At 44.4% G+C, this 13,125-nt stretch overlaps 1 protein-coding gene across 12 annotated transcripts in view; it reads right to left on the bottom strand.

Moving 5' to 3' along the window:
* LOC137373001 (uncharacterized) overlaps positions 1–13,125 on the bottom strand; it is a 236,496-nt gene that overhangs the window by 108,051 nt on the left and 115,320 nt on the right. For 2 of the 12 annotated variants that reach the window (XM_068037631.1, XM_068037635.1), the window contains one exon: positions 9,284–9,553. The exons of the other annotated variants lie outside the window; for them this stretch is intronic. In XM_068037631.1, the coding sequence (XP_067893732.1) occupies positions 9,496–9,553 (58 nt within the window). In that variant the 3' untranslated portion in view covers positions 9,284–9,495. Of the gene's footprint in view, positions 1–9,283; positions 9,554–13,125 lie in introns of those variants that run through there. 12 annotated transcript variants of the gene reach the window in all.

Here is a 13,125-nt window from a genome sequence, read left to right as displayed (position 1 = left end):
AGGGAAAACGACAGGGAGTATGATGGTAAATAAAATGGTAAGCAGCAGGTTAACGTGTGCAGGAGGGTTTAAGTTCAAGGCAGACTATGAAAGAATCAGAAAGGAAGGATAACTCAGGAGTTATTAGAGATGTTGGAAATCATGAGGGTAAGAAAGTTAGCATAAAGGCACTTTACCTGAATGCTCGTAGCATTCGTAACAAGGTTGATGAGTTAACGGCACAAATCATCGCGAATGAATATGATTTGGTAGCCATTACGGAGACATGGTTACAGGTTGGTCACGACTGGGAGTTAAATATCCAGGGGTACCAGACTATTCGGAAGGACAGATAGGAAGGTAAGGGAGGTGGTGTAGCTCTGATATTCAAGGACGACATCAGGGCAGTGCTGAGAGATGATACAGGTTCTATGGAGAATGAGGTTGAATCCATTTGGGTGGAAATTAGTAACTCTAAGAAGAAAAAGTCATTGATAGGCGTAGTCTATAGGCCACCAAATAATAACATCACATTGGGGCGGGCAATAAACAAAGAAATAACTAATGCCTGTAAAAATGGTACGGCAATTATCATGGGGGATTTTAATCTACATATAGATTGGTCGAACCAGCTCAGTCAGGGTAGCCTTGAGAAGGAGTTCGTTGAGTGTATCCGTGATAGTTTTCTTGAACAGTATGTAATGGAACCGACGAGGGAGCAAGCTATCCTAGATCTAGTACTGTGTAATGAGACAGGAATAATTAATGACCTCATGGTTAGGGATCCTCTTGGAAGGAGTGATCACAGTATGGTTGAATTTAGAATACAGATGGAGAGTGTGAAGATAAAATCCAATACCAGGGTCCTGCGCTTGAACAAGGGGGACTACAATAGAATGAGGGAGGACTTGGCTAGAGTAGACTGGAACCAAAGATTTTATGGTGGGACAGTTGACGAGCAGTGGAGGACTTTCAAAGCAATTTTTCAAAGTGCTCAGCAAAAGTATATTCCAGTGAAAAGGAAGGACTGGAAGAAAAGGGGTAATCTGCCAAGGGTGTCTAAGGAAATAAGGGAGGCTATCAAATTGAAAGAGAAGGCATACAAAGTGGCCAAAAGCAGCATGAAACTAGAAGATTGGGAAAACTTTAAAGGTCAACAGAGAGCCACAAAAAGGGCTATAAAGAAAAGTAAGATAGAACATGAGAAAAAACTAGCACAGAATATAAAGACAGATAGCAAAAGTTTCTATAAATATATAAAACGAAAAAGAGTGGCTAAAGTAAACGTTGGTCCTTTAGAGGATGAGAAGGGGAATTTAGTTATGGGATATGATGAAATGGCCGAGGCATTGAACAGGTATTTTGTATCGGTCTTCACAGTGGAGGACATTAATAACATGCCAGTAATTGACAAAGAGACGAACGTAGGTGAGGACCTGGAAACAATCATTATTACGGAAGAGGTAGTGTTGGGCAAGCTAATGGAGCTAAGGATTGATAAGTCTCCTGGCCCTGATGGAATGCATCCTAGGGTACTAAAAGAGATGGCGGGAGAGATAGCAGGTTCACTGGCGATAATTTTCCAAAATTCACTGGACTCTGGGGTAGTCCCAGCAGAGGAAAATAGCAGATGTGATGCCACTGTTTAAAAAGGGAGGTAGACAAAAGATGGGGAATTATAGACTGGTTAGCTTAACCTCTGTAGTGGGGAAGGTGCTTGAGTCTATTATCAAGGAAGAAATAGCAGGGCATCTCGATAGAAATTGTCCCGTTGGGCTGACGCAGCATGGGTTCATGAAGGGCAGGTCATGCTTGACAAATCTTTTGGAATTCTATGATGACATTACGAGCAAGGTGGACAATGGGGACCCAGTGGATGTGGTGTACCTAGATTTCCAAAAAGCCTTCGACAAGGTGCCGCACAAGAGGCTGCTGTATAAAATAAGGATGCATGGCATTAGGGGTAAAGTATTAGCATGGATAGAGGATTGGTTGACTGACAGGAAGCAGAGAGTGGGGATAAATGAGTGCTATTCTGGTTGGCAATCAGTCACTAGTGGTGTGCCTCAGGGATCGGTGTTGGGTCCGCAATTATTTACAATTTATATAGATGATTTGGAGTTGGGGACCACTTGTAGGGTGTCAAAGTTTGCAGATGACACTAAGATGAGTGGCAGAGCAAAGTGTGCAGATGACTGTGAAACTTTGCAGAGGAACATAGATACATTGAGTGAGTGGGCAAAGGACTGGCAGATGGAATACAATGTTAATAAATGTGAAGTCATTCATTTCGGTAGGAGTAACAGTAAAAAGGAATATTACTTGAATAGTAAAAAGTTGCAGCATGCTGCTATGCAGAGGGACCTAGGTGTCCTTGTGCATGAATCGCAGAAGGTTGGTCTGCAGGTACAGCAAGTAATTAGGAAGGCAAATGGAATTTTGTCCTTCATCGCTAAAGGGATTGAGTTTAAAAGCAGAGAGGTTATGTTGCAGCTGTATAAGGTACTGGTGAGGCCGCACCTGGAGTACTGTGTGCAGTTTTGGTCTCCTTACTTGAGAAAGGATGTACTGGCACTGGAGAGGGTGCAGAGGAGGTTCACTAGGTTGATTCCGGAGTTGAGGGGGTTGGCTTATGAGGAGAGACTGAGTAGACTGGGATTATATTCATTGGAATTCAGAAGAATGAGGGGGGATCTTATAGAAACATATAAAATCATGAAGGGAATAGATAAGATACAAGCGGAGAGTATGTTTCCACTGGCAGGTGAAGCTAGGACAAGAGGGCATAGCCTCAAGATTAGAGGGAGCAGATTTAGGACTGAATTAAGAAGGAACTTCTTCACCCAAAGGGTTGTTAATCTATGGAATTCCTTGCCCAGAGAAGTAGTTGACGCTTCTTCAGTAAACGTTTTTAAAGCTAAGGTAGATATCTTTTTGAATAATAAAGGAATTAAGGGATACGGTGAGAACGCGGGTAATTGGATCTGAGTCCACGAAAAGGTCAGCCATGATCTTATTGAATGGCGGAGCAGGCTCGAGGGGCCGGACGGCTTACTCCTGCTCCTACTTCTTATGATCTTATGATAATATTTCAAGTTTGCAGATGACACAAAACTAGGTGGAAATGTGTGTTCTGAGAAAATTGCAAAGTGGCTTCAAGGGGATTTGAACAGACTTAGTGAGTGGGCAAGAAAGTGGCAGATGGAATATAATGTGGAAAAATGTGAGGTTATCCATTTTTGTAGGAGGAACAGATGTGCAGAGTATTTTTTAAATGGTAAGAGATTCAAAAGTGGAGATGTACAAAGGGACCTGGGTGTCCTCATCAATAAGTCACTGAAAGCTAACATGCAGGTGCAGCAAGCAATTAGAAAGGCTAATGGTATGTTAGCCTTTATCGCAAGAGGATTTGAGTACATGAGTAGTGAAGTTTTGCGTCAATTGTATAGAACCTTGGTTGGACCACACCTGGAGTGTGCAGTTTTGGTCCCCTTACCTTCGGAAGGATATTATTGCGATAGAGGGAGTGCAACGAAGGTTCACCAGACTTGTTCCAGGGATGGTGGGACTGTGCTATGAAGAGAGATTGGGGAAACTGGGCCTGTATTCTCTAGAGTTTCGAAGAATGAGAGGTTATCTCATTGAAACTTACAAAATACTTAAAGGGATAGACAGGGTAGATGCAGCTAAGATGTTTCCCCTGGTCGGGGAGTCGAAAACCAGGGGACACAATTTCAAAATAATGGGGAAGCCACTTAAGTCAGAGATGAGGAGAAATTTCTTTACTCAGAGGGTTGTGAATCTTTGGAATTCTCTACCTCAGAGGTCTGTGGAAGCTTAGTCATTGAGTATGTTTAAAGCAGAGATTGACAGATATCTAAATACCAATGACATAAAGGGATATGAGGATAGTGTGGGAAAAAGGCATTGAAGTGGATCATCAGTCATGATCTTATTGAATGATGGAGCAGGCTCGAATAGCCTACTCCTGCTCCTGTGTTCTTAATTTACCTAATTGATCCTCTTGGTTACACTATATGGACCACTAAATCGTGCTCTAAAGGGATTGCTTGGTAATGGCAACCAAGACCTGATCTCCTGGCTGGAGAGTTTGAGTCTCAGTGTGCCTGTCTGCTTCTTCATGATTTACTGTGTGGCTTTTAAGTGCTCTTTGGCCACAGCACAGGTGTTAAAGAGACATTCACAAAATATGGACGTGCACTCTAATAGTGAGGTTTCCTCCCTTCACTCCAGAAATTTTTCTTTCACTAGTTTCAGGGGGCCTCGCACCTCATGTCCATAAATTAATTCAAACGTGCTGAAGCTGTGGCTTTTGAGGATCTGATGATACTATTCTAATACTCCTTGGGTCTGTGGGTGGTAGGCTGAGGATTTCAGCTGTGCTGTGGACAACATCCTGGAACACATGGGACATGAAATTTGTTCTCTGATCCAATTGGATCTCTTTTGAAAGGCCATACTGGGTAAAGAACTGGGTTTGTCCCTCAAACATGAATTTTCTTGAGGGGGATTGCCTCAGGGAATTGGGTGGCCAGGTCCGTTATAGTGAGGAGGTACTGATAGCCCATCCTGGTTCTGGGTAAGGGTCCTACACAGTCTGTCAGGATTCTGCCAAAGCATTCACCAAACGCTGGTATGGGTTTGAGTGGGGCAGGTTTAATTGTGGACTGTGGCTTTCCCGCAACCTGACAATTGTGACAGGCCTTGCAGAATTCAGCCACGTTAGACCAGAGGTGAGGCCAGTAGAAATGCCTGCTTATTCGGCTTAGGGTCTTGCAGACACCCACTGTCCGTCCATTGGAATGGCATGGGCAAATCGTAAGATTTTCTTATGGTACTCTGGAGGCACTACAATCTGGTGTAGCACTGTCCTCTCCTCTTCTACCAGTCTCCCAGAGGTCTCCACTTTTGCATTATGACCTCATCTTTCAGGTAATAACATTCTGGGACCTGGGCGGCTTCTGCTTCAGAGCAGGCAGTCTGCATTTTATGCTTTAGGTTAGAGTCTGCTTGCTGCGCCTTAATAAAGGAGGCTTGGCTGAGCATCTCCTCTCTTTCATTCAAGTTCCCAAAGATCCCCGGGACTTCCTCCTGTAACTGTTCTGTTTCTCTCTTCACATTTGACTGTTCTAGGACTATGGGGGACACTATCACCTCACTGCCAGCCAAATCATTACCAAGCAGGAAATCTATCCCAACTACCTGCAGCTCAGGGATAATGCGTAGAGTGACTGGCACAGAGACTAGGTCACATGGTAAATTAACCCGATAGAGGGGAATGGAGATGTATCCTCCTCCAATCCTATTGATTAGGACCTTGGCTTTCTGGGGTAAGTGTCAGGTCTTTTCCCAACATCAAGGATTGAGTGGTCCCTGTATCCCTGAGCTTGCCCATTTCCTTAGAAGGGTAGGGGCCACTGTTCCTTGGAGGACAAAACTCTGGTAACTTTCAGGGATTTTGTCCAGTTCTACCATGCATAGGACGGTACTAATAGAGGAGTTAATTTCGGTAGCAAGGGCCACAGTCCAATCTACTATGCCACTCACAAGGGCCGCCTTCTCAGGGCTGCTTTTGTGGATCTCCATTAAGATGACGGGCTTCTCCTTGACTTTCCGCCAGTCTGACCTTGTGTGTCCTGTTTTACTGCAATGGGAAAACACAGGTTTTCGGGTGTCAGCCCTGCACCCTGTGTCTTCTCTTCTGGCTTGAGGAGGACTTCTCGCACCGGTCTGCACGTGGATACCAGTGTCTGTGGCAAAAAAAATTTGAGGTCCGTGACTGGTAATTTCAAGGATGAGAAATTTCCCATTGGCTGCTTCTTTCCAACTAGAACGGCTTTGAAAAAAAATAAATCACAAGTGTCAGTTTCACAGCTGACAGGTGCTGGGAGTAGGGACAGTGGTTTCAGAACTTCGGACAGATTCTGGGTTTTCCTGCGGGTTCCAGTTTATTTTTGTCAGAGGGATGGGAACCCGAGAGGAAGCTCAGATTGGAGGGAAGCAAAACTGGTAACTAGTCAGGGGTGTGGGAACCAGGAGCAAGTATTAGAGAGGAATACCAAGATGCACAGAATACTGGAGGAGATAGATAGCACGAGAGTAGAGAATAGTAAATTATTAGGTGGGGTCAGAGTAAGCGAGAAAGTAATAAAGTCTAAACCAGGGTTAATGTGCATGTATGTGAATGCACGGAGTGTGGTTAATAAGACTGGTGACGTACAGGCACAAATTGCTATGTGGAAATATGATGTTGTGGCTATAACAGAGACCTGGCTCAAAGAAGGGCAGGACTGGGTGTTAAATATTCCTGGATACCAGGTGTATCCAAAGGTAGAAGGCTAGAAAAAGGAAAAAAGGGGGAGGGGTGGTGGTATTGATTAAGGAGAGCATTGCAGTGCTGGAGAAAAAGGATGTCCCAGAGGGGTCAAGGACAAAATCAATTTGGCTAGAGCTAAGGAACAAAAAAGGTACGGTTACATTGCTCGGTGTTGTCTATAGACCACCAGCTAGTGGGAAGGACATGGAGGAACAAATTTGCAAGGAAATTACTGAGAGGTGCAAACATTATAGGGTAGTTTTAATGGGGGACTTTAATTATCCAAACATAGATTGGGATAATGGTAGCGTAAAAGGCAGTGAGGGGCAAGAGTTCCTAGAGTGCGTTCAGGAAAATTTTCTACAACAGTATGTTGCGAGTCCAACAAAAAAGGTGGCACTGCTAGACCTGGTTCTTGGGAATGAGGTGGGCGAGTGGATCAAGTATCAGTAGGAGAACATTTAGGGGATAGTGATCATTGTATCATAAGGGTTAGGCTGACTATGGAAAAAGACAAAAAAAAAAATCCAGGGTAAGAATAATTAACTGGGGGAAGGTCAACTTCAATGGGGTAAGAATGAAACTGGGGTGAATAAATTGAAGTCAAAAGCTGGCAGGAACAGAGGTAGATGAACAATGGGCTACCTTCAAATAAACTAGTCTTGGCTACCTTCCATTAATCTCTCTGTGCCTCCTGTCTCACTCTGCTTTTCTCTTTTACATGACTCTTCTGAAGTACTATCTGCTCCATCCTATAAAATTCTCCTGATTTGGAGATCACTGCCTTTTCTTTTGGCTGCCCTGTCTTCAGACACATATTACAAGCAGATGAAGAAGTTGCACAAACATTGACCATCACAGGATAAATTGGCGGCACAGTGGCACAGTGGTTAGCACCGCAGCCTCACAGCTCCAGTGACCCAGGTTCGATTCCGGGTACTGCCTGTGTGGAGTTTGCAAGTTCTCCCTGTGTCTGCGTGGGTTTCCTCCGGGTGCTCCGGTTTCCTCCCACAGCCAAAAGACTTGCAGGTTGATAGGTAAATTGGCCATTATAAATTGCCCCTAGTATAGGTAGGTGGTAGGGGAATATAGGAACAGGTAAGGATGTCGTAGGAATATAGGATTAGTGTAGGATTAGTATAAATGGGTGGTTAATGGTCGGCACAGACTCGGTGGGCCGAAGGGCCTGTTTCAGTGCTGTATCTCTAAAAAATAAAAAAAAAACTTGTCTTGTGACAACAGCAGTGAGAGAAATGGTCCATCTTCTTATTGCTGATATTTCTACTGCTTCACCTCAATAACCACAATAACAATTCTCTCCTTGAGTTTCATGGTCTAATTGATGAATTTGCACTCCTGACACAATGTGAATCCACATAGGTCATCTACCACCCCGTACAATGGTGTAGCTAGCTCTATTCTATCAACAAAAGTAATTTGCATTGGCATTACATACTATTTTTCTTGCTATCTAGCTAGTACATTTGTGCTGCTCTCCATTGATGTTTGTATGCTTAGCTACTTTATTTATAGGGAGAAATGTGTTTTAACTTGGACTGTATTTTGATGGTATTAGATAGGCTATACACTTTATATACAAGTTAATTGCCCCCATGTCCATGACTGAGTCAATAATTTTGTCAAATGTCCGTGGTGCAATATGTCGGTGCCTATCCCTGTTCTCAAACCTTCATTCCTGTTCACGTTCTCCTGACTACACCATCCTCTATTGTATTCCCCTTTGCTATCGTTTCCAAATTTTTGGGGGTTATTAGGAAAGGGTTTGCCTGTATTCCTGGATCTATGTGTGAGCTTGTAATCATCAGCAAGGGTTGCAGTATTCCTGGCTCTTCCACATGAGTCTTAAGGTTGTACAGAAGGAAATTTGTGCATTCCTCTAAAAAGATTACCTCTCTTAATTCCTCTTACGGATGGTCAATTTTGAGTGCTTTCACCCACCGGTCGAATGAGAGCTGCTTAATTCTCTGAAATTTGAGGAAGTTTTGATTGGATTTTTATGAGAGTTCCTAAAATTCTGGTGATAGCATGTTTCATTTGCTCGTAGTTTGAGGAGCTCTCGGCCAACAACAGGGAATAAACCTCGCAGGCTTGTCCTTTTAACTGGACTTGCAGCAGGAGAGTCCAAATTCCTTCAGGCTACTTTAACTGGTTTTCAAGCTTCTCAAAGGATATGAAGAAGGCTTCAATATCATCTTCTTCAAATTTGGGTACTAACCGGGAATCAAAGCTTGTCTCTGGACTAGGGTCATTTGGATTATAGCGACTTCTCCACTACATAAAGACAACGTTTCCTTAGCCAATTCAAACTGTCTCATTTCACTGTCTTTTTGTGCTTGTAATTCCTTCTCAAACCTTTCCCTCTGGAAAGCTTGCTCTTTCTCTCTTGGAATTCTTCTTCCCCCTTTCTCGCCCGAAATTCTAACTCTAACCTCTGCTCTTCCAGGCAAATTTTTGCTAAGGTAAACTGGTCTGTTTCAGTAAAATAAAAGCAAAACACTGCGGATCCTGGAAATCTGAAATAAAAACAGAAAATGCTGGAAATACTCAGCAGGTCTGGCAGCATCTGTGGAGAGAAAAACAGAGTTAACGTTTCAGGTCTGCGATCTTTCATCAGTTTCTATATATTCTGCCTGTTCCTGTTCTGAGGTGAGGGACAAATGCTCTGCCAGCATTTTTAGTACCTTGGGACTTCTGACCCTTTTCCACACTCTAAGTTTCACCCAGTCAACTACTTGCTATGACCAGGTGAGGCAGGGGTCTAGGGCTCCCCTCTCAGCCTTTACCTGGTTTGGTCGTATCTGGGTTTAATTTTTAAAACACCGTGGGTTTTTTTTTAGCTTCCCCTCAGTGAATCCTTGTTCACTGCTCTCTAATTGCACTGGCAAAGAAATCAAACAGACAGGTTTTCTTAGATTTAAACAAGAAAGGTGCAAGTTTATTAGCCTTAAAACTCTAATTCGGTTAAAATTACTAGAATTGCATGACGTGACCATGCTAGTATACATACACGATAAACACACGCAATTGGAGACAGAGGGGGAGAAAGAAGGGGAAAGGTTTAAAGTAATAGCTGGAGTTCAGTTACTGGATTTTGATTTTGATGTAAAGTCTTTGGTTGCAGGTGTCTTGCAGTTCTCGTTGGGGCCCAGTGCACACTTTCAAACTTGTTTAGCTGCAGGAGTCTTTTCTCGAGGTTTGAGTGGTTTCCGTGGATCCCTGGAAAGTCATGAGACAGAGAGAGATGAAAAGACCCTCCTTCTCTGTTGTCTTCAAATTGCAGTCTTTTCAAACTGTTGTGTGAGCACAATTCAAAATTCCAAGTTGGCCAGCTGGTTAGTCATGCAACTAACCTCTTATTTGGAACAACTGCTCCTGCAGTTTGTGGATTTCAAAGCTCTTGGTTGTGGGGGTTGTGGGGGGGTGGGGGGAGGGGGTTGCGCTGCCTCTTCAACAGACAAGATGTGGATCACTGTTGCCCAGACTAATCTTCGTTAATTGAAACAGTGAGCAGTTCCCATTGTCTTTTTTTTCAACTGTCTTTTAGAATGCAAAATGTGCAGCCATGTTTCAGTGGCCTTTTAAACCAAGCCATTTTTTTTTCAGCCCAGCAACAGTTCAAAATTAATGTTCGATATGATGAAACCAACACGTCTCACTTTGGCAGGTGTGGATTTCATGACATACTGCTCTGAGCTGTTCAATGCTTAAGATAGCTAACTTTTTAAAAATTCATTCATGGGATGTGGGCGTCGCTGGCCAGGCCAGCATTTATTGCCCATCCCTAATTGCCCTTGAGAAGGTGGTGGTGGTGAGCTGCCTTCTTGAACCGCTGCAGTCCACGTGGGGTAGGTACACCCACAGTGCGTTAAGAAGGGAGTTCCAGGATTTTGACCCAGCGACAGTGAAGGAATGGCGATATAGTTCCAAGTCAGGATGGTGTGTGACTTGGAGGGGAACTTGCAGGTGGTGGTGTTGCCATGTATTTGCTGCCCTTGTCCTTCTAGTTGGTAGAGGTCGCGGGTTTGGAAGCTGCTGTCTAAGGAGTCTTGGTGCATTGCTGCAGTGCATCTTGTAGATGGTACACACTGCTGCCACTGTGCGTCGGTGGTGGAGGGAGTGAATGTTTGTAGATGGGGTGCCAATCAAGCGGGCTGCTTTGTCCTGGATGGTGTTGAGCTTCTTGAGTGTTGTTGGAGCTGCACTCATCCAGGCAAGTGCAGAGTATTCCACCACACTCCTGACTTGTGCCTTGTAGATGGTGGACAGGCTTTGGGGAGTCAGGAGATGAGTTACTCGCTGCAGGGTTCCTAGCCTCTGACCTGCTCTTGTAGCCACAGTATTTATATGGCTACTCCAGTTCAGTTTCTGGTCAATGGTAGCCCCTAGGATGTTGATAGTGGGGGATTCAGCGATGGTAATGCCATTGAATGTCAAGGGGAGATGGTTAGATTCTCTCTTGTTGGAGATGGTCATTGCCTGGCACTTGTGTGGCGTGAATGTTACTTGCCACTTATCAGCCCAAGCCTGGATATTGCCCAAGTCTTGCTGCATTTCTACATGGACTGCTTCAGTATTTGAGGAGTCACGAATGGTGCTGAACATTGTGCAATCATCAACGAACATCCCCACTTCTGACCTTATGATTAAAGGAAGGTCATTGATGAAGAAGCTGAAGATGGTTGGGCCCAGGACACTACCCTGAGGAACTCCTGCGGTGATGTCCTGGAGCTCAGATGATTGACCTCCAACAGCCACAACCATCTTCCTTTGCGCTAGGTATGACTCTAGCCAGCGGAGGGTTTTCCCCCTGATTCCCATTAATCTCAGTTTTGCTAGGGCTCCTTGATGCCATACTCGGTCAAATGCTGCCTTGATGTCAAGGGCAGTCACTCTCACCTCAACTCTTGAGTTCGGCTCTTTTGTCCATGTTTGAACCAAGGCTGTTGTGAGGTCAGGAGCTGAGTGGCCCTGGCGGAACCCAAACTGAGCGTCACTGAGCAGGTTATTGCTAAGCAAGTGCCGCTTGATGGCACTGTTGATGACACCTTCCATCACTTTACTGATGATAGAGAGTAGGCTGATGGGGCGGTAATTGGCCGGGTTAGGCTTGTCCTGCTTTTTGTGTACAGGACATACCTGGGCAATTTTCCACATTGCAGGGTAGATGCCAGTGTTGTAGCTGTACTGGAACAGCTTGGCTAGGGGCGTGGTAAGTTCTGGAGCACAGGTCTTCAGTACTATTGCCGGAATATTGTCAGGGCCCATAGCTTTTGCAGTACCCAGTGCCTTCAGACGTTTCTTGATATCACGCGGAGTGAATCGAATTGGCTGCAGTCTGGCATCTGTGATGCTGGGGACTTCAGGAGCAGGCCGAGATGGATCATCAACTCAGCACTTCTGGCTGAAGATTGTTGCAAATGCCTCAGCCTTATCTTTCGCACTGATGTGCTGGGCTCCCCCATCATTGAGGATGGGGATATTTGTGGAGCCACCTCCTCCAGTTAGTTGTTTGATTGTCCACCACCATTCACGACTGGATGTGGCAGGACTGCAGAGCTTAGATCTGATCCGTTGGTTATGGGATCACTTAGCTCTGTCAATTGCATGCTGCTTACGCTATTTGGCACGCAAGTAGTCCTCTTTTGTAGCTTCACCAGGTTGACACCTCATTTTGAGGTATGCCTGGTGCTCCTCCTGGCATGCTCTCCTGCACTCTTCATTGAACTAGGGTTGGTCTCCTGGCTTGATGGTAATGGTAGAGTGGGGGATATGCCGGGCCATGAGGTTACAGATTGTGGCTGAGTACAATTCTGCTGCTGCCGATGGCCCACAGCGCCTCATGGATGCCCAGTTTTGCATTGCTAGATCTGTTCAAAATTTATCCCATTTAGCATAGTGGTAGTGCCACACAACACGATGGAGGGAAAGACACCCCTACAGTTCTGGGACCTTTGCCCCACTTATCAGACGATGCCCGATGCCCTCGCTTCTCCAACTTGCCTGGTATTCATGCTGAGCTCCCGCCTCCATGTCGCCTCCTTGAAGCAGACAAGGCTCTGGAGCCCCTTGAATCTCATGCACCATAATAAAATTTAAAACCACAAATAAAATTGCTGTCAATAGGCCTGTTATATGTCTTAATTGCCTGCCCACCACATTACTGCCTGATCTCCGCCCTCTATGTTTGAAGCCATGGACAAAATTGAGATGGGGTGTCCTGTCCGACTTCTCCCATCCGATTTTATGCCTCCCTGCGTCCATTCCCGGCCCCAAGGTCCCAATGCAAAATTCAGCCCAGTGATTTTATTGTGCATCCCCTCATGTGTTTTCTGAATTAGTGTGTTTATACCACTCCATTAGATGTATTTTGGGTATGTTGTATATAAATCGAGTCCTCCATTAAAGCCCAAGCATGTAACTGTCTGATTACAGGGGCTTTGCATTCTATTGCTTTGTAATGGATGTAATAAAGTTCAGCAAAAATCACTGATTGCTGGATCAGCATTTCATAAAATCCCTTATGTTTATTATTAGGGATAACTTTGTTCCACTAAATTATTACAATAGGTTAGCTGCAACAACCTCATAGTTTAAAAAGAGCCAGAATAAGTAAGACCTGCTGTCTGTGTGAAAAGAATCAATGCTATAAAATATCGACGTCTGAAGTGACATCAGTTAGAATGGGGGAATTCAATGTCAATTTGGTACAGAAAGAGAAATAAAGAGAGGGAAAGAAAGCTTGGATTAAGAGAGAAAAAAAATGAAGAGAGGCAATATAAACTAAACTG

The sequence above is a fragment of the Heterodontus francisci genome, chromosome 8 (assembly GCF_036365525.1).
Source record: "Heterodontus francisci isolate sHetFra1 chromosome 8, sHetFra1.hap1, whole genome shotgun sequence".
Taxonomy (NCBI): domain Eukaryota; kingdom Metazoa; phylum Chordata; class Chondrichthyes; order Heterodontiformes; family Heterodontidae; genus Heterodontus; species Heterodontus francisci.
The sequence above is the reverse complement of the archived record's forward strand: the minus strand, read 5'-3'. Positions and strand labels throughout refer to the sequence as shown.